The 25857-nt window shown below is 40.2% G+C and overlaps 1 protein-coding gene across 6 annotated transcripts; it reads left to right on the plus strand.

Annotated features, from left to right (window-relative positions):
* The first annotated feature begins 918 nt into the window (after nucleotides 1–918).
* TMEM233 (transmembrane protein 233) lies at nucleotides 919–24803 on the plus strand. 6 transcript variants are annotated; one of them, XM_068653815.1, is made up of 11 exons: nucleotides 919–1276; nucleotides 3367–3498; nucleotides 3847–3937; nucleotides 5438–5540; nucleotides 7692–7757; nucleotides 7831–7909; nucleotides 8441–8618; nucleotides 8850–9019; nucleotides 16795–16929; nucleotides 21769–21839; nucleotides 22932–24803. In XM_068653815.1, the coding sequence occupies exons 6-11, from the start codon at nucleotides 7904–7906 to the stop codon at nucleotides 23035–23037; spliced, it is 666 nt and encodes a 221-aa protein (XP_068509916.1). In that variant the 5' UTR covers nucleotides 919–1276; nucleotides 3367–3498; nucleotides 3847–3937; nucleotides 5438–5540; nucleotides 7692–7757; nucleotides 7831–7903; the 3' UTR covers nucleotides 23038–24803. The 6 variants fall into 6 exon arrangements, 5 of the variants coding, with proteins under 5 accessions (XP_068509916.1, XP_068509915.1, XP_068509918.1 ...); XM_068653814.1 differs by having other exon boundaries at nucleotides 7692–7909; XM_068653817.1 differs by lacking the exons at nucleotides 919–1276; nucleotides 3367–3498; nucleotides 3847–3937; ... (2 more) ...; nucleotides 7831–7909; nucleotides 8441–8618 and having other exon boundaries at nucleotides 8726–9019; nucleotides 22932–22996; nucleotides 24499–24803.
* The last annotated feature ends 1054 nt before the right edge of the window (nucleotides 24804–25857 follow it).

Consider the following 25857-nt stretch of genomic DNA (forward strand, 5'->3'; position numbering starts at 1 on the left):
AAGATGTCACAGAAGGAATGCAGCTAGAAAGGATTCTCAGAAACCCCAACCTTAATTTCCTGTCTCTGGTGAGATTTCTTCTCACATGCCTGTAAACAGCTTCCAAAGAAAGACCAGTGCTGAACTCATAGCAAAGGCAAGAGGTCATTGATCTGGACAAATCCTTTAGCTGTTCAGTGGCACTGAGGTTTCGGTACAGACTCATGCTTGCTGAAGTCCCCATCCTCTTTCTCTGACTATAGACTTCCAAACATTCTGTGTGTGCTAAAAGGCTCAGAGACCCCTTCATAATGCGTTTTACTGGAAGCATTTAAGAGTGCTATTAAAGGCTGGTTTATGGAAAATAAAATCAGAGCTATTTTGAATCACCAGAGCAGAAATACTGATGCGAATGTATGTGTAGATAGGATTGTTCTCCATCCAGAGTCTGGAAACTGGTGAGTGGAAGTAAAGCGTAATCTTTCCTACTTTGTCTGGAACTGAATTGCACCTTTGAAGGTAATAGCCTTCCCTGATATGGAGTCTGCTACCTTAGCCAGCCTATCAGGCTCATCACGTAGAGAACCTGGAAGAAAAGATTTCAGAAGCAGACATTTTACCCCTCTGTTCTTCTACAACCAACACAAAGGTTAATTAACATGGCTTGTTCCATCTCACTCCTCATTTGTTCTAGGTAAGAAACACATTTCCTTCTGTTTTTAAATTTATGGTCCTGTATTTGGGGTATTTACCAAAGGTAAGGTTGTAAAGGTGTTTACCTTTACCAAAACCTTTGCTTCTGTGATTTAACTGACTACTGGCTGAAATAAATCAATGTCTAACCTCCTCCTTGAAAAGTCCATAACCAGCCGATTGCAGGAAGCTGGAAGGACGTGGTGGGACCGGAAGCACCATGTGACTTGTTTCTTGTATTCTACTTAATCATCTGTTAGTGGTCCATGTCAAAAATGGAACATAGATGGATTTTGATCTACCCAGTGCTTGTGTTTTATAACAGTATTGGAGAGGGAGGGTAAAGTTGAGCCTGTTGGGTGAAAGTCCAGTATAGCAGTGTCACTGTAGCATGTTTCTTGTTGTATTTGTCTATTCACCAGGGTAACAGTAAGCAGGAAGGATGTTCATTCAGGAGACCTTTTGACAGTGAGAAGAGGGGAATGCTCTTTTGCTGCTGTGCCAGAAGGGCAGGAAAACAATGGCATTTATCACATTAAACCAGCTACTGAGTTCCATGTTTCGAGCAAGACACCACAGCTGGTAGTGACTCTTACTCTTCAAGGTAAGTGGTCTTTTCCATACTAAAAGACAATTCTGGGGAAGAAAAGTCAGATTCTAAATTATTCTGCAGTTGGGCAGAAGGGAAATAAAATACATATTCCATGAGAAAAGAAAGAATGTCACAAGAATCTCTGCACAAACCAGAGCAAGCTCAAAGGTAACTCTTTCTCATGATAATATGAATTCCAAAGGAGCTGCATGCTGTAGCTACGCAAATGTCCTGCAGGTTTTGGTCTGGTTACTGCAGCATCCGCACACAATTACATTATTTTCAACTGTGTCAGTCCTGATTAACAACAGTCAACAATGTCAGCTTTCAAGATTCCAATTTTCCATTGTTGAACTGGACTTTTACAGTTCAGTTTGTAAGAATACGAATAAAATTCTGAAGGAGGGAAAGGCTGAGAAAGAGCTTTTTCTTGTTGACATTTCTTTCCTTTTTTTCTGACAAAGAATTGTTCATTTTCTGTATGTTTTTTGTTAGGGTGGCTGTGCTTTAGTACACTGCATTGTAAGTTGCACCTAACTATATATGATGGATTTAGTCATTGTACTATAAATTAAATTGTAGTTGACAAATGTGGCATTTAATTTATTTCCAGTGCTAGATTACTGTAATAGTCATTGAAACATTGTCTTATGTAGATAATTTATTAGAATGTTTCCCAGAATGTTCTAAAAAATGTTTGCCTTTAACAGGCTATTTCCTACCTATGGTTCTTTAAACCATATTTACAAAGTAGGTCAGGTTACAGCTAAGGGAAATACGTATGGTCTATAATGGAAACTCCACACAAAAAGTGTGGAGGAAAGATTACAATGCCCAACTGTTCCCATTTGTTGTAGGAAAAGAGGAACAACTATGAACCATATAATATAAGAGGCTGAGATAAAAATTACAAAAAGCGATATTTTGCTTTTGGAAAAAAAAAAAAAAAGACTTGATTACTGCAGGCTTGCAGTGCATCCTGCTACAACCTTGCAAAAAGAATTCAGAACATGAGGAAGGACAGAATGTTGTTCAGCTTTCTGAGAAGCCTTCTCCAAATCCTTCAAGAGGATTACCAGATTTTTTCAAGCATGAAGTGTAAAGAGAAAACACTGTAATTTTTAAACAAAACAGTCACTTAGCATGAGAAGCTGCATGGGGATGAGCAGTGGACAGTCAGACTCCTCCTTCACAGGCTAGGAACATTAACTAGCTAGTCCTTCTCTACAGTTACAGCTCTCTCTATAGTCAAAGGGGATGAAAAGCCCTTCTCAAGGGTACCCACACAAGTTAGTGTAAGTACTCTGGATTCCAGTCACATCTGGAGAAGCAGTTATGTCTCTTAGCTGTGGAGGGGGCTAAGAGAAGTTACCTGAGTAGAGGCATATAGCTAAAGCTCAGTTTTCCAAGTATCCTTCAAGGTGCATTCTGAGACATCTTTTCTGAGATAGTTTTGTACCAGGATTTTTGACATCCATAGAGAGTAGTATGGCAATTCTGTCCCTAAATGGAGTATTTGCATATTTATCAACCTGATGTACTCGTGTCAATACATTTGTTTTATCAGTGCTACAACTTGACTTTACATCACAGGACGAAAGTGAACACTGAGTTTATACACTTAAACAGATTTTTTAAATAGTCATCCAATGTAATGTATAAATAAGGAAAAAGAATAATGTCCTGTTACCTGTAAATCCAGACTATTTCCTGGTGGGTTACACATCGCATTGTCTTGGTTGCCATTTTTACGTGTTAAATGTTCTCTCAATGAGTTCTGGGCTGTGTTCACCAGTATGTTCTAGGACACTGCAATTTCATTGAAGTAAAGCTGCAGGGGTGTTGATCAGTCAGATCCAAATTAGATGACTGTTCTAATTACTCTATTTCTCCTTAATGAAAGGGGAGTACGTGAGTATATCTGTGAGAAAAGGAGAGATGGTTCTTCGGGATGCTACACAGCAGAAAAGTGCTAAATATATTAATAATTTATAGAACGATTGGTATTCAGCTTATTCCACAAGTTCAGATCTGAATCCAGATCCAGACTTTCCCTACTGGGTGCATTTAGCCTTTTGGTTTAAACCCTACTCTATTTGTAGGTAATGTTACTGACCTAGTCCAGCCATAGAACAATATGCAGAGCCATGCCTGTGTCTTGCTCTTGTTTGTTCCTGTGTGAAGCTGGAGCTGGTTCAGAGTAGTCAGCGAAAAGATTACAGACTTACCCTGTGGTGAGTGAGAACTAATTTAATTCATTGTCTGCATCAAATGCCTTAATTAACAGAATGAGATGAAACAATAAATAATCTTAAAACACTTCCATAAAATGCTTTCAGAGAATTTATGAAAATTATTCAAAACAGCAATTTTCTGTTATTTGCTAAGTAAGAATTAGACAGCAAATTACCATTGCCGTTTCTTTGATAACACAAATACCTCACAAATTGCAGAATTGCTCAAGTTCTGCTACGAACACTTATTAGCATGGTAATGGATTAAAAATGTGCTTTACAAGTGACTTATAAGTAAAATTCCTGGCTGGAATTTCTCTCCCCTAACTTTAATCATCATACATGCAGAGTCTCTTTGGGTGCTACCTTCTCCATGGATTCTAAAAGAAGTCAGACATCGGTGAGCTTTGATGCTTAGCTTTGAGATGTTTAAAGTGAGGTAAGATAAATCCTGCCATTTCAGTGCTGCAAGGGGACTGCTACAACAGACTGTCTTGTCAATCACAAGGAGAAAAACTTCCAAGAATATGAACTCATTTCCAGGAAAATGGAACAGTGAGATAAAATAAGGACTCCTCACAGCACAATGCAGGTCACCCACAGCACTGAGCAGATGCCCATTGCTGTCTGAGCTGCGTTAACAGATTCTTTGATGTTGATGTGTGATGAGATCAGGCAGGTCAGAAGCCGGGAGATGGAATAGAAGAAGGATAGATCATGACAAACACATAAAGACGTCTTCACATGTGTTTAGGCACTAGCGGGTTTGTACAGACAACTTATTTATTGGCTTCAAATTATGATAGTATTTCAGAAGTTTAACAGTGAATGAAAAAAGTCTCAGACTGCAAAGGAAACTTTAGTTTTTATCTGGACGTTTCCCTGATCACACATTAATTTACCATGAATAATTTACCAAAGCAACAGCCCATCAGGGATGTTTGATGTTTGCAAAGCCACAGCCTACTGTTACAATCCACAGTGAAAAGTAAGAGTATATAGCTGCAAGGGTAAAATAGCAAAGTTATGTTTAAGCTAAGAAAAGCATTTCTCTCATGATACCTATTAGAACATCAGCAGAAACTAGTCCCAGTGGTAGAATAATGCATCAGCCCCTCAGGCACTGCTGACTCAGTAACACCCACAAAATACAATAGCAAAAAAAAGTCCTGATCCACGTTTTTAAGGAAGAGAACATGCATACTTCCAGCTAGTACACTTCCTGCTATTAAATATGACACGTATTAAACCTTGCCCACTTCAAAAGCAGAAAAGGTGAGACATGCCCCCATTGTGACCTAACTGGTTATATACTAGAAGAAATAATGACAGTGATATGAACAGACTTCGGGAAAGGTCTGAATTGATTCTTGAAGTGCATGGTAATGCAAATATATGCAAGTTGGCCAAAAATAAAGCAAGCTGTTTTTTTGGCCTTTGATTCCTGAATGTTCTCATTTGTTTATGACAAAGAGTTAAAGGGCAGATATACCTCTTGACTCAACACCTTGTGCCATGCACAGATGTTGACTCTTTCTGTTTTTCATGGAAAATAAGTGATTTTCAGACAATTTGTCTCTATCTTCTTTATAAGCCCACCCACTACTGTGGTGATGAGAAATCACCATCAAAATTATTCTTGAAACATCTTGACTACAGTATTCAGTTAAATAATACAGCAGTTCTCTGTCTAAGGAAAAGTATAACTTTGTGAATATTTAATATGTATGAAAACCAATGAGCTCAACCTATCTGATTCAACATCATAAATTAATAACACCCTTGCTAGGCTCCCACTGAATCAATGGGAATGTAAGGGCCCTCAAGAAAGCTTAGTTTCAGTCTCCTGGATAAAGGGTTATTAGTTTGTCATTATCCTGCATGCTACATTCTCTTAAAAACCTTCAGTTTCTCTTTTTTTTTTTTTTTCTAAGAGCAGTTGGAAAAGGGCATTGTGCTCATCTTTGCCATCGTGAGTGCAGATAGCATGATCTGGGCCCTCACCAGCTCTGCTGCCGTAGGGATTGAGCATGCCATGTAAGGTCAGTTTGATGTCACATCACCATGCTGTTCCAGAAAGAACTACATTGCTAGAAATGCCTCCTTTACCTTACACTGAGCTAGGGAAGCCCAGCTTCTGACCAGTCTCTCAGGCCAGTACATCTCACCAGGTCCTTCTGGCATGATGTCAAGTGCACTTCAGAAGAGTTCATTGTGATTTGCAAAGTCTCTACTCCCTTAATGCTGTGGAGAACCAATGAGGAATTTCATTTTATCATGTTGTCTGGACATATACATGAGGCCCAAACAACCTCTGAGCATTAAACTCTTATTTTTGATCATTCTCTGGACTTTGACTTGTGCATGCAGACATTACAACTTCTTTTCAGAACTGTGAGCCATGAGCATGCTTTTGAGGAGAGCTCCACCAGTCAGCAGTACAGCAAAGCATGGTGGAGAGATCATATTCTGTATTATGACAAATCCTGCTGTCAATATATAGCACCATCCAAAATCAGGGGAAGAAGACCTTTAACAAAAAATCTTGAAACTGCATGTCTGTACCCCATCTGCTTTGCCCATCATGATAAGCAATTTATCCAACATGTTGCCTTACTCATATCACTGGGAAAATCTCTGCTCTGTGCAGAGTGATCAGACAGAAAATTGTTTCTTTTTCAAGACTCAGCTTCAAGTGCAAGGCTGCAAGCAAGTATATTGGGTGCTCTGACTCATTCTCTTGGAGGGCTGTTTTTATGATTCCTTTCCACAGAGCTATACCTTAAAACTCTCAGTTAATGCTTTTAAAGAATTTTCACAGCTTTCTGCTGAGCTACCTCAGCACCTCTTCTCTCTGAGATAAGAACCTTTCCCAGGTTCTTGTGAATATAACCACCCTCCATCATGGCACTATGTGAAACCAAGCTATTGGCTGAATATCTCCTGTTTTTTCTTAACCTCAGTAAGTGGCTACACCTCAGTACCATTTAAAATTTAAACCAGCTTGTCCTAGCGTGATATATTTCTTAGATTTCAACCCATCTTCTACATAAAACAAACCACTAAATTCAGCTACACTAACTGCCTTATGACAGAACCTTTGTCTCACAAACCTCTTAATGAGCTCTCATTATCACAAATTGCCCCTGAATATCTTATAACATCTTTCATAGCTACATGCATCTCACCACTTCCTGTCTCTTGCTTCCTTTCCAATCCATTAGCATGCCTTAGCAGCATCATTTGCACAATGAGACTTTGCTGTTCCTAGAAATGCACAAAGAATCCTGGCTTCTACTTTTAGGTCTGCATCTTTGAGAGACCTGGGAAGGGATTCACGTAGTCCAGCTTAACAGAGCCCAAATTGCTTCTGTAGTTCATGCTCCACAGTGGAAAATTGTTAACCTGCTGTGGCTGGTAATTCCACCATTCTCTGAATCACCTTCTCTGAGGTTCCCCATAAAGGCACTTAAACTAAATGTCTGACATAAGATAGTAAGAATATATATCCCATCTTCACACCCCAGTTGCAAGACTCCCTGGCTAGTCTCTTCACACAACTTTGCCTTCTCTTTAGAGTTGATTTGCTCACAGCTTTTTGTTGTGCTTGTTATTTTCAATGCTAATGGCTCAACTTGTCCCACATAAATGAGATATTTACATTCACATGCCTCACAGTAGATTCTTATTTACCTGTGAGCATTTCAACTAAAACCAGACACACCAGACTCATAAAGCCATTGCAGTGTTTCTCAGAAAATGTTTTAATGGATTAAAGGTTTGTTTGGCCCTGTAAGATGCTGGTCACTTGCTGAAGGTAGGTCCATGGTCTCCACCCCTACTGAAATCAATTAAAAAAGTAATTGTGCAATGTGATGCAGACGGTGTTTTCTGAGCTTGTCTCACGTATGTTTAAAGTCCCCTGAGAACAGGGGAGAATCAAAGGTTTTACAGCTACAAAGAGCCTGTGCTCTTTACACTAATGGGTAAATTGGCAAGCAGATTTAATTTTGGTATTTCTTACTGTTTCCTAAAGATACAGAATCTTTTCTTTCAACATCTTGATAGATCAGTAAATTCTCATTCCATGTGATATTCTAGAGATGCAGCCTGAGAGGTGATTAATGTTTATGGAAGTAAAAATACTGCACTTGTATAGGTCTTTACTATGTTGTCTGTGTTATATCTTGTAGGATGACATACATGAATAGGAAACACAGCGTGCATTCAAGTCAATTGCAAAACTCCCAATAATAAAGGTAGCTCCTTTACAAAGCTGTAAGCATACCTTACTGTTTGCTGTAACTTGAATTAATGAAGTACTTCTGGTAGGAGCCAAACACAGTGCAAATGTTCAACTCCAACCTTCATCTGCCCAGAAGTCCCTCTGTTTGGCTGAATCTTCATGCAGGTATAAAGTTGTTTTTTTTTTTTTTTTTTTTTTTTTTTTATGTGATACATGGCATGATCAGAGCCCATTCCTTTCTGAATACTGGCTGTTTTCTTTTTCCTCACCAGCTTTGAAGCCATAATGGAAACAGATCTTTATGTTTGATTTGTGTTTGGTTTTGGTTGATCGATTTCCATGCTCCCCCTCAAGCTTTCCCCACAGTGGATTTCACCTTACAGGTATAATGTTTAGTAGGAACTGAATCACTTGGTAAAAATTTGCCGAAATACTCTGAGCCTGAGCCACCAAACTTTTTAAGTAGGCTATTTTCAGCCAAACTTTAATATTTTTGCTAAATTTAGGAAGTCACTTGGGTTAGATGACAAATTCCCGTTAATTCCCCATTCCCTTGATCGAAGGAAAATGCCTTTGCAGACTTTATGCCACTTGCTGATGGAGCTCACTGACACTAGAAACGAGAATCTGAGAAGACAGCGAAGTTCTCCCCAGGGACAACACAGAGTTAAAGTCTTTTAACTGTACCGGTTAAAGTTTCAGAAAAACGGGGGAGCAGCCAAGGGCCATGTGGCTCCGGGCCCTGCCGTGCCAGCAGCAGCAGCATGTCCTGGGGGACGCTTTGAAGAGTGGGACAGCGACAGCTCGGGACCCCTCGCCGTGCCTCCAGCCATCCGCAGCCGGACCGCGCTGCCACCCTCGACGGCTTGGTTTTGTATGTATTCCCTCCTTGAATTTGCTGCGTTAAAACATATGGCAGGAGAGGAGGTGTCTGCGGGCTGCCCCCCCCATACACACACCCCCCCCCCCCCTGCAGGCGTCGCACCGCACCGGGCGGCTCCCTTGGCTCGGTGCCGCCGTGGGTGCCGCCTGCCCGGTGCGCGGCGCTGGGCTTTCCGAGCCGCCCGCCCGCCGCGCCGCAGCCTCATGTCCGCTCTCCCCGCAGGCACCGACATCAAGAGGGCTTTGGAGAACAGCCCCGAGACCAACATCGAGGATGAGCTCCCCGACGGACCGCCGCAGCCGCGGCCCAAGAACTACCTGCTCCTCAGCATCCTCGCTTGTTTCTGCCCCGCCTATCCCGTCAACATCGTAGCCTTCGTTTTCGCCGTCATGGTAAGTTGTGGACCGGCCCGAGAACGCGATCCCCCCTCCCGGTTTGGGGTTCCGTGTATGTGGCAGGCGACCCCCAGCTGTCTGCTCCTGCACGGAGCCGGTCTGGCTGGGGCTCTCCCTGTCGGGAGCTGCAGGAGCAGAGTGGGGCTGGAGGAACTATCTGGATAAAGAGCATCCAACTGCTTCCGTAAGCACTTGTCCCCAGTGTGTGGATAAAGTTCGGTGAGGTAGAGAGCATGAGAAAGGGCTCCATCAGGGTTTCGTACAGCTATCCCAGCAGGTATCAGCTCAAAAATTTATCAGGCATAAAACACAGAGGGAAAGGCAGTGCAAATCAAGTTTTCAATGTCAGGCTATGTGAGGGAGGGAAGTTTATCCCAGTTAATGAGATTTGTTGCATCAACTAACTTGCACACTGAATTGGACATACAAAGTATGTGGAAAAGCAGCTGGGGAGCAGAAATTAGATTTGCAAAGGAGTGGATGCGTTTTCTGCTTCAACTAACCAAATTTGATAGCGTGTTTATTATTTTTTCAGTAAATAAGCCCTTTGGCATGATGGTGATCTTATTTGCAAGAAAAGTAGACAAACCAATGATAATTTTAGTTTATTGGCAAAAACCCTTATAAAAGTATGCTGAGAGAACAGACTTATTCCTATGTAATTCATTCGCATAGTCCTAAATAATGCAGTAGTCCTGTTAAAGTTAAAAGGGCTGTTAGAACAGAATCTTTTTCTCTCAGTTAAAAGTTGCACAGTCAGGTCCAGACTCCTCTAATAGGATATATGATCAGTGTAATCAGTAATACTGCAATGTATTTCTGTTGTTTAGGAGCTGAAAAGGGTTTAAAACATGTTGTGTATTTTCATCCTTTTCTCTGACAGGCTGAAAAGGTAAGCAAAAATATAGCTTTTTTTTTTTTTTTTTTTCAACTAGCTATTACAATAATTACCTATATCCAAAATATAAACAAGCATAATCTTTTAGAACTAGTAAGTTTGCTTAGTAATCACACATTGATACTAGAATACATGCTTAAAAAAAAAAATACTTAAAGAAGCCATTCCCAAACCATCTTCACAACCATTTTTGTCCAGAAAAGAAAAGTATTATCTGTCATTTTATTTTTTTTCAATTTGTTTGTTTTCTCTGTTATTGATTATGCAATATGTTCTTTTCCTTGATTTAGAAAGATCAAATCTACTGGTTTTGGTACCCAGCAACCTTTCTTTCAGTGGACACTTAGGGCGCTATATAAACTAATGAGCTGACGATCTGGGGCTGGGGGCATCTGTTCAGTATGACAGTACTTTCACCAAAGCACTGGGTTTGCACAGAAGTTAACTGTCAAGGACAGAACCTGGCCTCTAAAGGTTTTTGCACCCCATATGGAGAAATGTCTACCCACGCCCTAGTTGAAGTTTGTACGGGCTTCTGGAGTCAGGCTTAAGTAACTGTCTCCGTGAGATATATAGAAACCAGGGTGGGAAGAGCACTTCCTGAATGCTAAGCAGTCTGTGCAGGTCACAGCTGCCCATTCCCTTAAAGAGAGGAAACCAAAACTAAACCAATAACCACCACTGTGTGATTGTCTTCTGTTTCAACATTATTCATACCTAAAATCTCACCTTTTCCATGAAGATAACACATCCAAACTTATTTTCCACAGCCCTACTCCCCTGCCTTTTGGAGCTGCAACTTGTAACTGCTCTATTCACCACTACTCCTGGTTCTCCATTTTAACTCGTGCTGGTTTCATCTCTCCTTTTGCTGGGACGTACATCCTCCCTCTCTCAGTGTATTTCCTAGAGCTACTAAGGGTTAATGCTGGCATGTTTTTTTTTTCTTTTCTTGTAGAAGATAACCTTTGTAGTCTGCACAGGTTGCCTGAGACCTTGTGTTAGAAGAGGTGTAGACCCATAAAAGCAGAATTCTCTATAACAATTTCCACTGCCTAGAACAAACCTGAAAGGAAAAGTCATGTTGGCCTCCAGAGGGGCATGGTTCAGCACCCTGTTTGTCTGTATGTGTCATGTCCTCTTTAAGTGTTCTCAATTCAGACAATGAAAATAGCATTCACACTAAAAGTAGAGTCTGGGCTCTAACACACCCCCAAATTAAATGACAGACCTGTCTTCAGGCTCTTCTGTTGCCCTGCTTACAGCTCTGGCACTGGTTTCATCGCTCTGTTCTCACCTGTGAGAGCACAAATCTTACCATTCTAGATCTATCTCCTTGACTTTATTTTTGGAACCAACTTCTCCCAGGTCCTCCATATTGTGGCAATAAACTTCTTGTTCCTTACCCCCTTTGTGAAATCTATTTCTCATAACAGAAATAAGAGGATAGCCAATGAAATGAGCGGTAAATGGCCTCAGTGTGTTGATATTTTGGTATTTCAAGAGCTGCCCCCTCAAACTAGGTCCTGGCCTCTTGTAGATGTAAGGTGTACTTAGCAGCTTTCAGCAAATGGAGATCTGTTTTCCTCAGCAAGGAGAGCCCTTTCCAGAGCCCTTTGCCTAGGGCTCCTGGCTGCAGGATTGCTGTTCTCGTTGGTGCTCTTCTGCCTTTCCAACCAGATGCTGTTATTTCTCCTGCTTCCTGTTGCTTCCAACAGCTGTGTTGTATTGCTGTAATATCTGCAGGCTTACCCAACCCCAGAGGTGCCTAGCTCAGACTTTCCCTGTTCTTTCTCACATAGGTGAGACCACAGGCATCAAGACAGGAGGGTGAAGTGCAGGTGCCAGGTCAGGAGGCTCGTGTGACAGAATAGACTTGCGTGAGTCTGTGGCTAGATAGGGTGCCACTGAGCTTTTTGGTTCCTTATCTGCAGTGGTGTCTTTCCCCTTATCATGAACTCAAACAATGCTTAGTTGGCAGTGGATTGCCAGCTGTATCTGAGGATTGGTTCGGGTGAACTTGTATCTGACACATGGAATCAAAGATAAGTGGTAGTTGTGGAACAGGACGAAAAAATGAATCGTGGATGTTTCTGATACCACCAGGTCTCGTAGTTGAATGAACCTTGTTGGCCTTTCTCAGTACAGCACCTTCAGTTACCTTTATTTCAAAGATTTGTGTGGCAGACTGGTCATCTAACCCTGTGTGGCTTTTCTAAGCAGCTTGTATGTGGATGCGTAACACCGTATGGAACATTTTGTACTTAATTCATTAATATTAAACAAGACTTGACAGCTTTCTTAAGCATGTTCACACAGCAAAATGTTCACTCATCTCTGCAAACTGATTATGCCTTTCCTCTGCACGGATACTTTCAACCTGTCCCCAGAGTTGCAGAGGTACAACGTCTGCATGCAGCTATACAGCCTGCAAAACAAACTCTCCTTTCATTGTGTCCTGTTCATCACATGCCTGCTTCATTTGTTGAAAAGCAGAGATCAAGCCTGGCTCTGAGTTGTTCCCCAGGTCCCTCTTCTTGCTCCTTTCCCGTTTGTTGTTCACAGTGAGGAGTCATATTGAGCCAGCACATCTCGTTCTTCCTTTGGTCTGAGTTAGAGAGAGTATCTCATTTCCAGGCACAGCCAAATAAGGTTTGTTGCAGCCTGGCTCATCCAAAGCATAGCAAATGTTGATCAGAGCACCTCAGTCTGTTCTGCCCAGATTTGTTAAAGACATGGAAGAAGATTTCTGTAGTAATTTAGTAGTCTTTCTGGTTTTGCTATAAATGGTCTTCTGGGGGTGTGGAACAGAAAATGTATGTTAAAAGGGATTAATAGTCTGTAGCTAATTCAACGTATTTCTGTTCATATGAGGTTAAGTTGCTTCATTGTTGAACTGAGAATATCTTTTGTAAATAGATGTGTCTGAACCTGGTGAAGTCGTTAAGATTGCTCCAGTAAATAAGCAGCTGCAGAACTGTGGCTTTAATTTAGTTTTTGGCTTCACAGAGAATGAGGTAGCAGAAACTTGAGAAATCATCTGGTATTAGGCTGAAAATGGCTGAAATTTGTTGTAGAAGTTAGACCATATGTTGCATGCACATACTGTGTTCTGCATATATTGCATAGCCACTGGAAATGTAGCATTTAAAGCTTTAACAGTTAATGTTGTCTACCATGTTGAAAACTGAAAGCTTGATCCATGGGTTCTTTGAGGTACATGGAAACAAGTCAATTTCAAAGAGCTTTACATCAGACCCCAACCACTCCCCAAACCTCTTATTTTTTCTTGAATGCTAAATTGCACCATTTCATTTAAGCCTCTTAATAAAAAAGCTTTTGTCTCCTTCCTGTCTCACCCAAATCCTCTTCTTTATCATTAATGCTATTTTCCTCCTCTTCATTGTGGATTTGTATTAAAATGACAGTACTTATTAAAGTGCACAGGGTGAATTATTTATGTGGTACCTGCAGGAATTGCATGGACATTCTCCAGGCTTCCTCAATACATTAGCAAAATGCTCCAGAACTGCAAGTTTATTGCTATCACGTGTTGTTTACAACTCTGTTCCTGCTTTGAGACCTCATGGGGATCTGAGTTTAGATTGTTTGCAGGACCACTGTCTAGATGTCATGGAAAGCTTGTCCTTTGGTGGGTGAGGGAAGCAAAGTTATGGCTGGGGTGTCAGTGATGTTTTTGCAATATTTCTCCCTGTAGCCGCAGTCACATTCATAGCTGCTATAGTTGTTGGCAGAGGCAGGAGGAGAAGTCAGCCTGCTCAAGACCAAGCCAGGCCATTTTCCTCTCATTGACTTTCCTGAAAGTTTTTTTTTTTTTTTTTCTGGAGGAAAAAAAAGAATAAATAAGAAAGGTCTTGTCCTGTAGACAGGCCTGTTGAGGACAGGGGTGTAACAGGTGAGAGGAACTGTGCCAGCCAGCTCTTGTAACAGGAGGCTGCACTGGTGGAGAATCAGGGGTGACTGTGCCTCAGTACAGTCCTCTGTTTTTCTGCCTGAATGATGAGGTGTAGCTAGGCTAATACTCTAAGGAAACAAGGCTTAGGCAGTCATCCTGTTTGTTTGTGTATGTCTCTCATCTCCATCTCTTCCCACTTTCCCCATTATATATCGTTTAAGTCCACTATCCAACCTCAACAAAATTTGACAGCAAAGCAGAGGTATTAGATATATTCTTTAGGGAACTGTAACAGAGAAATATTTAGGCATGTGGGCTGCCAGGAAGAGATGTATCAGTGCTCTCTTTAAGGGCAAAAGCACATCAGCAGCTCAGACTTTCTTAGACACAAGAGAATATGTACCTGTACTTATCCTTGAGATGCAATTCTAGGAATACAGGCTTCAGTGCTCTGGGACTGCCTTGGCACGAGTGATCTTACTGCAGAGCTAACACCAAGATGCATCTAGCCCATTAACTTCTGTGTACGCTAATTGACAGAACATACACAGATAATGTCCCTAATTATTTTTCTGCCTGGCAAAAAGGCTCTTCCTGGTATTCCATGAAGTCTAAGTATACTTTAGCAGCCAAAGTGCTTTTCTTTGAAAAGCAACAAAGCTATCTAGTGAGATGTTTTGCTTTTTCAATCTTACCATAGCCATTCATGGTTATACATGTCTGGACACAGAATAATATAGGAAATAGAATAGCATTAAAAGAAAATGAAATTCAGCATTAAGGCTAAACTGAATATAAGCACAGATTTTTGAAAGCATGTAGCGTAGTGATCATGTAACTAAATGATGTTCCTTGTGTCATTTTGAGGAAAATCTCAGCAACTCTTGATACGTTACTGTGGTAGTGTTTATGACTTGAGTGAAAGCCTATGGAAGCTAATAAATCAACCAGCATTGGATAAGACTGTGGGATTTCCTGTTTGTACGGTGGTAACCCAAGTCTCCTTAGGGCTAACAACACTAGGGCTTCCTAAGTTTGAGATGATTACATTTCCATGCAGTGGCAAAAGTATGCTAACTTGTTGTGCTTGATGTGGGAGAGGTGTATGACGCTGAAGCTGTCCTGTAGCCAACATGGTTAGGCTCCTACAGTGAATATCATTGGCAACATCACCTTTAAAATCCCATGTACTTTGAAGAGACTAATTTTCACAAGAAGAAAATCACTGAGTGCCTTTAGTCCTTTGTCCTTGTTCTCATCAGACCTTTCAAATGAGCTTTACTCTGAAGGATCTCAGCCAAACTCTTACGAAAATAAATGATGGCAAAATATTAGAAGTAATTTCCTCTCTGCAGAGCAGCTCTTCTTTCTTTTGGTTTAGTGCAACTGCTGTAAAATGATTTGTCTGAATAATCTCAAATTAGGTTTAAAACCTCTCTAGCTATAAAGTGCATGTGACAATAAAGGCACTTCTATTGCCATAGCAGGGGTAGAACTAGGCTTTTAATGGGGAGGGGAAATGACCCATAGAGGGGGCATATTGCTGCTCTAACTCTGTGTCGTTATCACCAGTGTTCATTCATTTCCAGCTCTCAAGTCTCAGATCTGGTGAATTAACTGTTGTTCTACCTTTGCTACACAAAGTGATTTGTAACCAGAGCACTTTAATGACAGAAGCTGGCAATACCTCGTGTGGTCATTTTCTAAAGACAACTTGTATTATTTAGTTCAAAGAACAGTTCATTTGATCAGGTCCTCATATCCCCCCACTTCCACCCTCCACCTTTTTGGGATACTTCCTATAATAAGATACTAAAGAACAGGTCATGACTAATCTGATTCCCTGAGGAAATATACTGAGATAGTGCAATGGTACAATCTGATAAAGAAACCTGGGCTCAGTGTCATGGCAATTCAAAGTCTCCTGATCTTTTAAAATAAATTCTTAGCAATAACACCCTTCTTAAAAACTCTTGGATAGAATCTTACAAACTCTCTTAGACTCATATACTGGAGTATTTCAGTGTCCACTGAATCTTCTATTTTAAAAATATTCCCTGGTTAAAAAACAAAACAAAACAAAAAATCAGTTCAAAAAACCCTACAGTCTGTCTTACAAAAGACTAGAAAATCAAGAGTGTTCTTATCATACCTTGCAGTCTTTACATGTGATGAATTGAAAGCATCTGCCACATCATGGGTGGATAAAGATAAACTCAGGCTGTTGAGAAAATATCTGTATTTCTTATCTACACCTCTGAATTTACATGATAATAATTATCAGCACATTCTAAAAATGGAAAGAATTTCTAACCTGTGAAGATAGCACTCATGTGTTGTTCAGATGATCTAGTTTTCTTCATTTTGTTTTCTCCATCACATGCAAACTGCCTACTGCTTTGAAATTAAAACATTGGTAAAACAGGAATTTAGTAAGCCTACTTGAAACAGTTTTACTGAGGCCTTCTGTAAAAACTGCAGCTTATTTATACTTACTTTCCTGCTTATGGCCCTGCAGAGGGTAAGAGTTTATTTCATTGTGGGTGAAGTGGCCAGCTTCTGTTTAGCTGCATACACTTAACAGTTCACATATCCTACAGAAATATTTTCAGAGATAAAAGCCACTGATTTATGCAAGTGGGTGGATTAGTGCTGATATGACAGCTCTTACGCTAGTGTGTGCAAGAGAACTAATCATATGAGTATAGCTTCACTACTGAAATAAAACACATCTAGGTACAATGAAAGGTACCGAAAATGAGTGGAACAGAAAGCTGGACTCCCTGTTTACCTTGGACTGTTATCAGTGGAAATTTATTTTTACAAAGCAAATAACCATTTTCAGAAATTCCATCTACAGCGTCAACGTGCATATCATTAGTTCAAAGCAGTTACATTGGTTTGTGTACAGATTTCTGTGTTGTTTTAAATCACAAACTCTCTGTTTCTCTTCTACAGGCTTTAAACAGTTATAATCAAGGAGATATAGAAGGGTCAAAAAGACTGGGTCGCAATGCACTCTGGGTTGCTGTTGCATCAATTATCATTGGCCTTGTCATCATCGGAATCTACTGTGTAGTTCATTTCACAACGGTAAGCAAAATACTATCAGTTCCAGTGCAAACAGTTCTTCTCTGTGCAAGGGCTTCAGAGTAAGAAACTAAAGACTGTCAGAGTCTGACTCTGTTAAGAACACATACAGGGTTTCCAAAAGATCAATTTTTGCTCTTTCTTATTTTGAAATTTAGAAAATGCCATTTTCTGTCGAGAAGTGCAAAAGATTGTGCTAGCAGCAGTGGATTTTCTGGAAACTCTTGCAGCTCCCATAGATTTTTTTTTTTTTTAATTTATGCCAGTTTAATTTAGTCAGTTTCTCCATCTGCAAGACCAAGTGCATAGAGATCCCTAGATTCCAAGCAGTGGAGCCCATAGGTGCTAATTTTCAGTCTCGCAATCTGTCCAACATTTCTTTTTTTAACTTTGTAAGCAGAAAACAGTCAATTACTATTTCACCATTTGATATTAAGGTGGTCATAACTATATCAAAAGTGACCACAAATGTAATTTTGACTTGGCTTGCTGTGGGTGAAAGTTGTTCACTCTCGATGCATTGTAAGTAACCTTCATTCAGGTATCTGGAGTGGTAGGGAAGAGACTCAACAAATGAGTCTCAGTGGTTATGCAGATGGATTGAAAGCGTATTAGCAAAACAGGACAAAAGTAATAGGGCATCAATATCCTTTCTTAAGGTTGTGCAACATACATTGCACATATTCTTTGCAACAATGTTTTCTTAGTAATGTGCACTCTCCGATAAAATAGCCAATTTAAATCAATTTATTGGTGGCTGTTTAGGTTGGCAAACCTTTTTTCCCTAACACTTCCAATGCACATGTTCAAACTTATGTATAAACTATAAATAGAGATCGCCTCAGTCACCACTGAAATGCAAACGTATCTGGGGAGTGGAATGAAGTAGCTGGTTAAACATGTGCAACATTTTCAGGCACAAACTTAAAAGTATGAGCTGTAGGGAAGTTAGTGGTACTAGGGTCCATTTCTGTAGGATATTAGTGGGTGGTGCCACAAAGTCAAAAGCTTACTGTATCATTCAGTAGTTTCCCTTGCATCTTGCAAGCAAGAATCTCTTTTCAGTACAGCTTGTGTTCGGTTTGTTCAGCCCTCACAAATTTAAAACCAAGTCACTTCAGGCTGGGAGTGCCAAATTTTGTAACTGACAGCAGCAGTAAATTCCTCTGTTCACTTCTACTACCTTACTCATCATTTCTCAGGCAAGGATAGCAGCCCAGGCTTTTTTTTTTTTTTTTTTAAGTAGGAGGAGAGAGAGGCAGTATGAGGAGTGGTAGAAAACACTGACTTGAAGCATTCACATTAACTAGGGCACAAATGCCTATATTTAATTGCTGTCAATATTTCACTTCCCCTACAGTGAGACCCTGTGTGCTGAATGTGAATGCTTCTTTGTGCCTACTGCCAGATATTAGGAGTAGTTAGCACTTTACGCCTAGGTACTACTTGTAAGTACTTCTAGCCTACCCTCAAGGAAATAAGCAGCAGTAAATCAGTATAATACCTCTTCATTGCTTTTCTTCTTCAGTTTTGTCTTTTCAAAATACCTGCATTAGATTAAAGAATTGTCAGAAACCTGGGAACCCTCAGCATACTACTGGTGTATTACTTATTATTACTAATTATTATACTTCCTGTAAGACAGCAAGATTAGATGTGCGTGTTGCTGCAGTTCACTTGGACTATTCTAGCCAAATCTGTTGCTTCTAAATTGTGAAATGAACAAGATACAGATAAGTTGTGGTGCCCATAACTCATCACTGCAGTAGCTCGTCATCTGAGTGACACTCAGATCGCATGCGAAGGAGAGTGAGCCTGACCTCAAAGCTCTCTGTCTGGTATCTGGTGGATGAGATCATGGACCTGTGTCTGTTAATTCACAGACTACAGGAACACCCGAAAGGCTGTTTTGCATCTGACTGAAATAAGATTGGAAGGGACTGGTGGACTCAGGAGGAAGATGATCCTTTCACTTTTCAGAAAGTTCCTACCTTGTGAGCCCTGAGCGTCCTTGCATGCCTTGCTTGGTTTACTGACTTGCACAGTAATGGTGACACAGGAAGAACAGCAGGAGACACCTACATCTGCATGGAAGAAACAGCACTGGCTTTTCATTTTGAAGATCTTCTCAGTGCTAAGCCAATTCTGGGCTCGTGCTGCTGCCTTGGAGAGCCTCATTTGTCTTTAATACTAGCATGTTACCTTTAGCAAATTAAGATATATGTTTACACATAGGCCTATAGCCTGGAATAGGGCCCATCCAACACTTGGAAATCACCTACTTTCTGCAGTCTTAACCCTGAAAGTAGACAAGGGGAAGCCTTGCATCACTGCAGTCAAGCACCCAGTGATGAAACTCATCTCTTTTGATCAATGTAAACTGGTGTGTTGCTTGCTACATGGAGGAATCACCAAGTGTTAAGCTGCAGCCTGGCTGTCACCCATTCCACACGAGGCCCAATTTCTTGTTACTCCATTCTCTAATCTCCTATCCACTTCTCCTGCACACTTGCCTTGCTGGTACATTGCACTGAATTACACTTCCACTGATTGCTCAGATGAACTTAAAACAGTATTTGTGTCACCACTAGGTCTAGCTATGAATAGGTGCTCGTAGGCATGTTGTCTGTCAAGAACTGCAGTAAGAGAAGAGCCGTATTTATCTTCCGTGAGGAGACATCTCTGTGAACTGAAACAGTGCAGAGAGCTGCATGCCACAGCCTGCGTGTGACCTTAGTCTGCTGTGATATGCCTGGTTTGAAAGTAAATGGCAAGATACCTAATGGCAGGTGACACTGAGCTGCGTACCACATTCTGAATTCTGTCTCTAGTTCTGATGTTCTTGACTCAAAAAAAGATGTGGTAGACAAAAATAATGATAGAGAATGGCTGAAAGGCATGAAAAACAAACTCTGTTGTGGAAAGATAAAATAGACACAATCTCTTTGGCTTGGGAGATCTGGTAGTTGAAGACAGGTAGTTAAAGACAGTGAAAGGAGGTAAACAAAGAGTGGTTATTTGATGTCTCTTCTGAACGAGGTCAAGAGATATCAGAGGAAAGCAGCTTCAAATGAGATGGAGGTACTTTTCCACAGTGCAGCTGTGGAACTTATTTCTGCCCTTTGCAATGGATACCAACAATACAAATCATTTGAAAGAGTAACCAGGGAAGTTACAAAAGAAAGCTTAAATGCAAAGATGCAGATATTATGTCAGGCTCAGAGAGTTTCTAAGCTGCAGATTGCCAGAGTAGGAAGGTAATAAAGGGAGAAATGTCACCCTGGATTTAGTCTTCTCATACACACTCCCTGTAGGCATCTGCAACATGTCACTGTCAGAGACAGGATGCTGCAGAGGTGGCTGTTTGCTCCAACCCAGTACCATCAGTTTTATATTCTTTCATGAAGCCTGTTAGCAGCCTTTCCACTGACTTGAATGGATTTGGAGTAAGCCTTCCTGTTTCTTGCAAAGTATTTTGATCAGTGAAGGTTGATAATTCCATCAGTGAAGTGTTCTCCAGTAATTGAAGATCTGGGTTTTCAGATCAGTCTCCAGATTTTTGGACCAGTGTCCAAATTATGTTTTGTTTTACTTTTTCATAACACAAGACGCTTGTTGTCTTTGGATTTTATTTGAGTCTCCCTAGCAGAATACAGGAAAACATAATCCTGGGCTAGGACCTCCTTAGTTAAGGAAGCCTCAGGTATCCCAAGCCCTGATTGTAGCTGGATTGCAACATGATATTATACTTTCTGCTTGTATTCGTGTATTTTTACTCCATTACCAGTCTTGCTGCTTAATAGTCTGAAACAATACACAGCTTCTTATAGCACATGCTTTTAGGCTTTCTAGTGTCTGAGTGATGCTTGAGATCAGGGCAAAACTAGAGGTCGCATGAGTTTTACTTCCCAGATGAGCAACAAAGCATGTATCATTGGAAGCACATGCCTCTTGTGCTGCTCTCCAGTGGTTCTCTGCTGTCTAGGCAAGTGGGAGTGAGTCAGTTGAAAATGTGGAGATCTAGTAAGAGGTTTTGGAGTGCAGTAAATATACAAGCTTCTCTGCACAGCTCTGTATGAGATAAGGGACTGTTTTGGTATGAGGAAAGGTATCCAAAGCACTGAAGGAAAGAAATGAGAGAAACTCCTGGCAATGGACCAGAGTCCAAGGCTTTTTCATTCACATCAGGAGCCCTTTGTCTTTGCCTTGAACCCCAGGGATACATGCAGGGTGAAGTTACCTTCTGGTAAGAGCCTGGGTGAGAAGGGTAGTCATGTTCAGTGACTTCAGAATTTCATGCAAACCATTATGATATTTTAATGTTTGTGTAGGGGAGTGTGAACTTCTGATCCCTTCTGTAATCTCACTTGAGCTAGAGCTTCACTCCAAGGAAGGCACAGAAATACCACCTGTCAGCATAGCTTTGAAGAACACAGAGGCTGTTCACACAGTCAGGCTGTTCAGAAAACACTAACTCATAATGCTTCATGATCAGAAGGGCCTTAAATCAAGCACATTTGTGTATGTAGCATTGGTAATTAATGGTAGAGAGAAAAGAAGTAAGCATTTATACTTTGCACCAGGGACAGATGTATACTTATATTCTTCTTACTAACTTTTAAATAGTTCTTAAGGAGAAAAAAAAAAAAAAAAAAACATGCAAAATTATTTTAAACATCTCTGCTTTCCCCTTTCTGAGGCTCTCAAACACCTTGCTACCATTTCACTGAGTGACTCTCTTTCACAGATAGAATAAATGGAGTGCCAGCAAGATCACAGGAATTATGCAGCCAGCTTGCAAATCTTTACATTGCCCATTCTGCTTTCTGTACCTTTTCATAGCAAAGATTCAAGAAAGCCTACCTGTCTTTGGCTGCAAGGATTGACCTGCCAGTAACAGCACAAGATCTGAGGTCAGGGCATTCCTGTTGTCTTTTATCCACATTAATTTTTGGCATCCACCTAACTAGTGAGCTCACACTGCTGCTTCTTCTATTTGTAAAGGCACTAACCAATTCTCTCCTTCATCACCTGCATCTTTACTGGATTTGTAAAAACATAAGTGCTTAAAGTCGACGACTACTACTGAAGTCTGACACTATATCAAGCATGTCCAGTGAGCTTAACAGCTGGGCAGTGGGAAGACACACATGTAGAGGTACAGAGGCAATGTGATTGCTTTAGCCTCATTTCTTTAGCAAATCACATATAAAAATCTGGTCAAGTTTTTTTTTTTTTTTTTTTTTTTTTTTTTAATCTGTGTATGGAGAGAATGTTCCCACAATAGATTCAGCCCACTGGAGCCCTGAGTAGTGTCCAAGACAAAATCAGCAAATGAGTTAATGTTACCTGTCCCATATATTTAGTGTTGAGTGCCGAATGTATTGAGTCCTCTTTTAAGGAGCTGCTAAGAAGTAGCTGCTTGATGGAAAAGATATCTCAGGATTCCAGGAGAGAGCCCATAATCCAGAGACAAGTCAGTGAGATCAGTACATCCATGGGTAATGTCTGACAGCTACCCACAACAAAAGAATTTGAAGGAATTTCTCAGATCTTCCTCTCCTAACACAGATGCACAAGAGAAAAGGTATCCCAGTCTTTTTAAAAACTGTCATGTATAGCTGTTGTATTTACCAAGTTGTCTACTACTGAAAGTATTGTTCCTGCCTGACTGTTTTTATGTACCGCTTTAAGGAAGCAGAGATGCTCTTGCCCTTACAAAACTATAAGAGCCCGTTTCCTGGCAATGAAAGATCCTAACTTGCATTGATTCAGGTAACCCAGTTTAAAAATTCAGTTCAGATTGACAGATGACTGGTGCCATTAGAAGCTTAGTGCTTTGATTCAAAACTGTATTGAACCACTAATCTAGAGGGCTGTTTGTTAAGAGAACAAGTGCCACTAAATAATGCATCCATCAGATCTGTAGAATTAATAATTTAAACTCACAGGGCAAACTCTGTCTCTTCCTTCTTTAAAAATACATATTTTTTGTGTCCTTGCAGCATGCTATCTGAAGACCAGGACTGCACTTGGAGTATATCACCATGTAAATCTCAGGAGGGGAAAAGTAAGAAGAAGAGAAGGAACCCCTTCTTTCCAGACTGTTAGATTTGACCCTACAAGTCTGCAGAGGCATGTTGCTGGTGGATGAAATGATAGCCCAGTTAGTTAATCAGCATGGCGTGACCAGGTTTTCAAAATTATCTATTTATAATGAATCTCAGTATGAAGCAGCATTTTCTCTTTTACCCTAATATATTATGTGATTTGCCCTAACTACTCCTTTTTTTTTTTTTTTTTTTTCATTTACATGGAGTAATGTATGCTGGGTCCATGATGTTCCCTGGCTGAGCCTACCCAAATCCTAATTATCCAGACTGTTTGTAGTGTACAATGTAAGATCTGATACACAGCCCACTGAAGCGAGTAGAAATCATGTCACCTCCAGTGGGTTTTGGATCAGGCCCTTAAGGATTTTTTATTCCTGTAAAATAGTCTCAATATAGCATAATCATAACAATGGGTTTGTGATTTTATCCTGCTATGTGATTTTATAATGCTGTGGGTGTACTCTGACTCAGTGGCTGCTTTCTTCTGTCACCCTCAGCTTTTAGGTCTTTCCATTGGACTTTTCACCGTCTGGGACCGATTCCAATCACCTAATTGTTAGAAGATGCTTTTGTTCCATAGCATCTATATTTTTATTAATTATTTCTTCTTGTTTTGTTGTCTTTCATTGTTGAACTCCCTTGACTTAGCTCCAGTCCTGCATTAGAGTTGCATTGATCGTATTTTCCTCTTTAAACTTCATGCAAGAAGTTTCTCTTTTTTTAATCTCACAAACAATCTTTTTAAATAGTTGTCCTTCTTCATCCCTTTGTTGTTGTTCCTCTAGCAAGTCACATACTTCCATTGTGTTCTGCTTTGTTCATGCCTTTTTTTGTTTAGTTCATCCTCTCGTCTTGCTATGAATAGTCTATATATCAATGCAGTTAGAGATGGACAGACTTTTCTACACTTACTGACATTATGTAGACTCTTGCTGATCCTGAGTTATTTCTCAGTGAACAGCCTTAGATTACAGAATTGATGGCCTCTAAATTACGGCAGTTTCTTGACACTTTATGAAAACTTAGCATGAGACAACTGGTTTTTATTAGCTGAAAATTGTTTGAAAGAACATGTTTGTTTTGTAACACCAATATTCCATTTTCAAAGGAGTAAACTCTGTGAGCATTAACACAGATGGCTACATCCTCAGTGGCGGTTGCTCCATTTGCTTTAATTGTTACTACATCTTCAAGCAAGCTATGCCAATTTACACTTATCTCCTTGCACTAATGTAGATCTGGATCGACTGGATCTTTATCCAGAAATGCATGGGAGTTTCACAGGTGCATGTGAGCAATGCATCATGCCTGGCAGGAGTACACCTATTGACAAAAAAGAAATAAAAAATAAATCTCCCAGAAATCTGTACCTGTAAAAGCATATGCCTGGAAGTAGCATGTATTTTCTGTGCCTTGGTATTATACTTTTAATGTGCTTTTTCACTTTTCTTTCTGCTAGATTCTGTTTTTCATTGAAGTCAGTGATGCACAGCCTATCCTTAATTGCTCCAGTATAAAACCTCACTCGCATCAGTGAAATCAGTTGATTTCTTCAGCATTTACACTGATATAATTTGTCAATGTGAGAATCTTGCCACTGATTTTGAGGATCACAAGAATTGGCTGTCCTGTGAACTTCTTTGTTTTTTGAATACTATTTCAACGGTCTGATATGTCTTGTGGGACTTTTAGTAGCTTGCCTTATTATCAAATATGATAGAACTGTCATTGAGAAGTGGAATAAAATTACTTTTAATTCACGTCCATTCTGGTATGTGGGAAGTTCTTTCCTAACTTTTGTTGCCTCTCCTATTTTAAAGAGTAATTTCCCTGTCTCAAACCTATTGGACAATTTCAGAACAAAATCAGTGAAAACAAAAACAAGACTTCTGACCTACGTGATACTGTTCAACCAGTCTGTACTGCAGCTAATACATGCAGAAGTTGTTTGAGATAAGGTAGCGCTCAAAATATCAGCAGGGCAGGCTCTGTGCTTCATTTTCAAAATGCCATCCAAAGAAAGAGTCTTGAGGCCTTTTCAAAGTGGACCTTCAGTGGTTTCTTTAGGGCTTTGGTCAAATGAGTTCACTAAAGGAGGTCACGCAACAGGTAACAGAGGTCAGAGGCCCACTACCTTGTGTTGCTGGCATCAAAGCAAACACCCCTACATCGCTGTAGTAAAACTTCTGTACATCAACGTACTAAAAATCAAAGCATGCATAAAAAGTTTCAGCATTCTGCAAAACAGTAAATTCCTGCACTGTAAACTAAACCAACACTAGAGGGATGATGGGGAGAAAGAATTTCAAAGATATTTAAACATTAGAGGGTAGGGATATGTGACTTGAAGTATTTTTTCAAAATTCCTAACAAGCATTTAAATCAATAGGAGTTAGACAGCTGCCTTGTTCAGATGCTTTTGAAAACCATGCTGGAAATCTAACTTGCATCTTGATGTTCGTAAATATCTTTGAAGTCTCACTCTTAATATAAGTGAGAATTGAGCCGTTGTATCTTCAGTACTTCTGAAGGGAAATGTTGCTACCTTACAGTGCTATTGATTGGTATAAAAATAAAAGCTTTAAATTAAACCACTTAATGTGACAGATAGGGAAAAATGTAGCAATTCCTCTAATGTCCTTTAGTGCTTCTATGTCATAGGTAATCTTATTTTTGCTTTACTAATGTATTGGTATCAGTTCTCTTCATTTATTTATGCTTCTATACATTTTCAGGCGTTTGAGAAATGCAGTTGAACACAGGTCCTTCTCCAGCTTCATCTCACTTGTGCTGGAAACAAAAGTGGTGCTTGTACAAC

Source organism: Anas acuta, chromosome 17, assembly GCF_963932015.1.
Source record: "Anas acuta chromosome 17, bAnaAcu1.1, whole genome shotgun sequence".
Lineage (NCBI taxonomy): Eukaryota > Metazoa > Chordata > Aves > Anseriformes > Anatidae > Anas > Anas acuta.

Bases quoted from the DNA above. Each gene is read 5' to 3' on its own strand.
- TMEM233 (XM_068653814.1), top strand. The intron at 8,619-8,849 runs GTATGTATTCCC...CTCTCCCCGCAG, and splicing joins ACCCTCGACGGCTTGGTTTT to GCACCGACATCAAGAGGGCT. The intron at 16,930-21,768 runs GTAAGCAAAATA...ACCTTTTCATAG, and splicing joins GTGTAGTTCATTTCACAACG to CAAAGATTCAAGAAAGCCTA.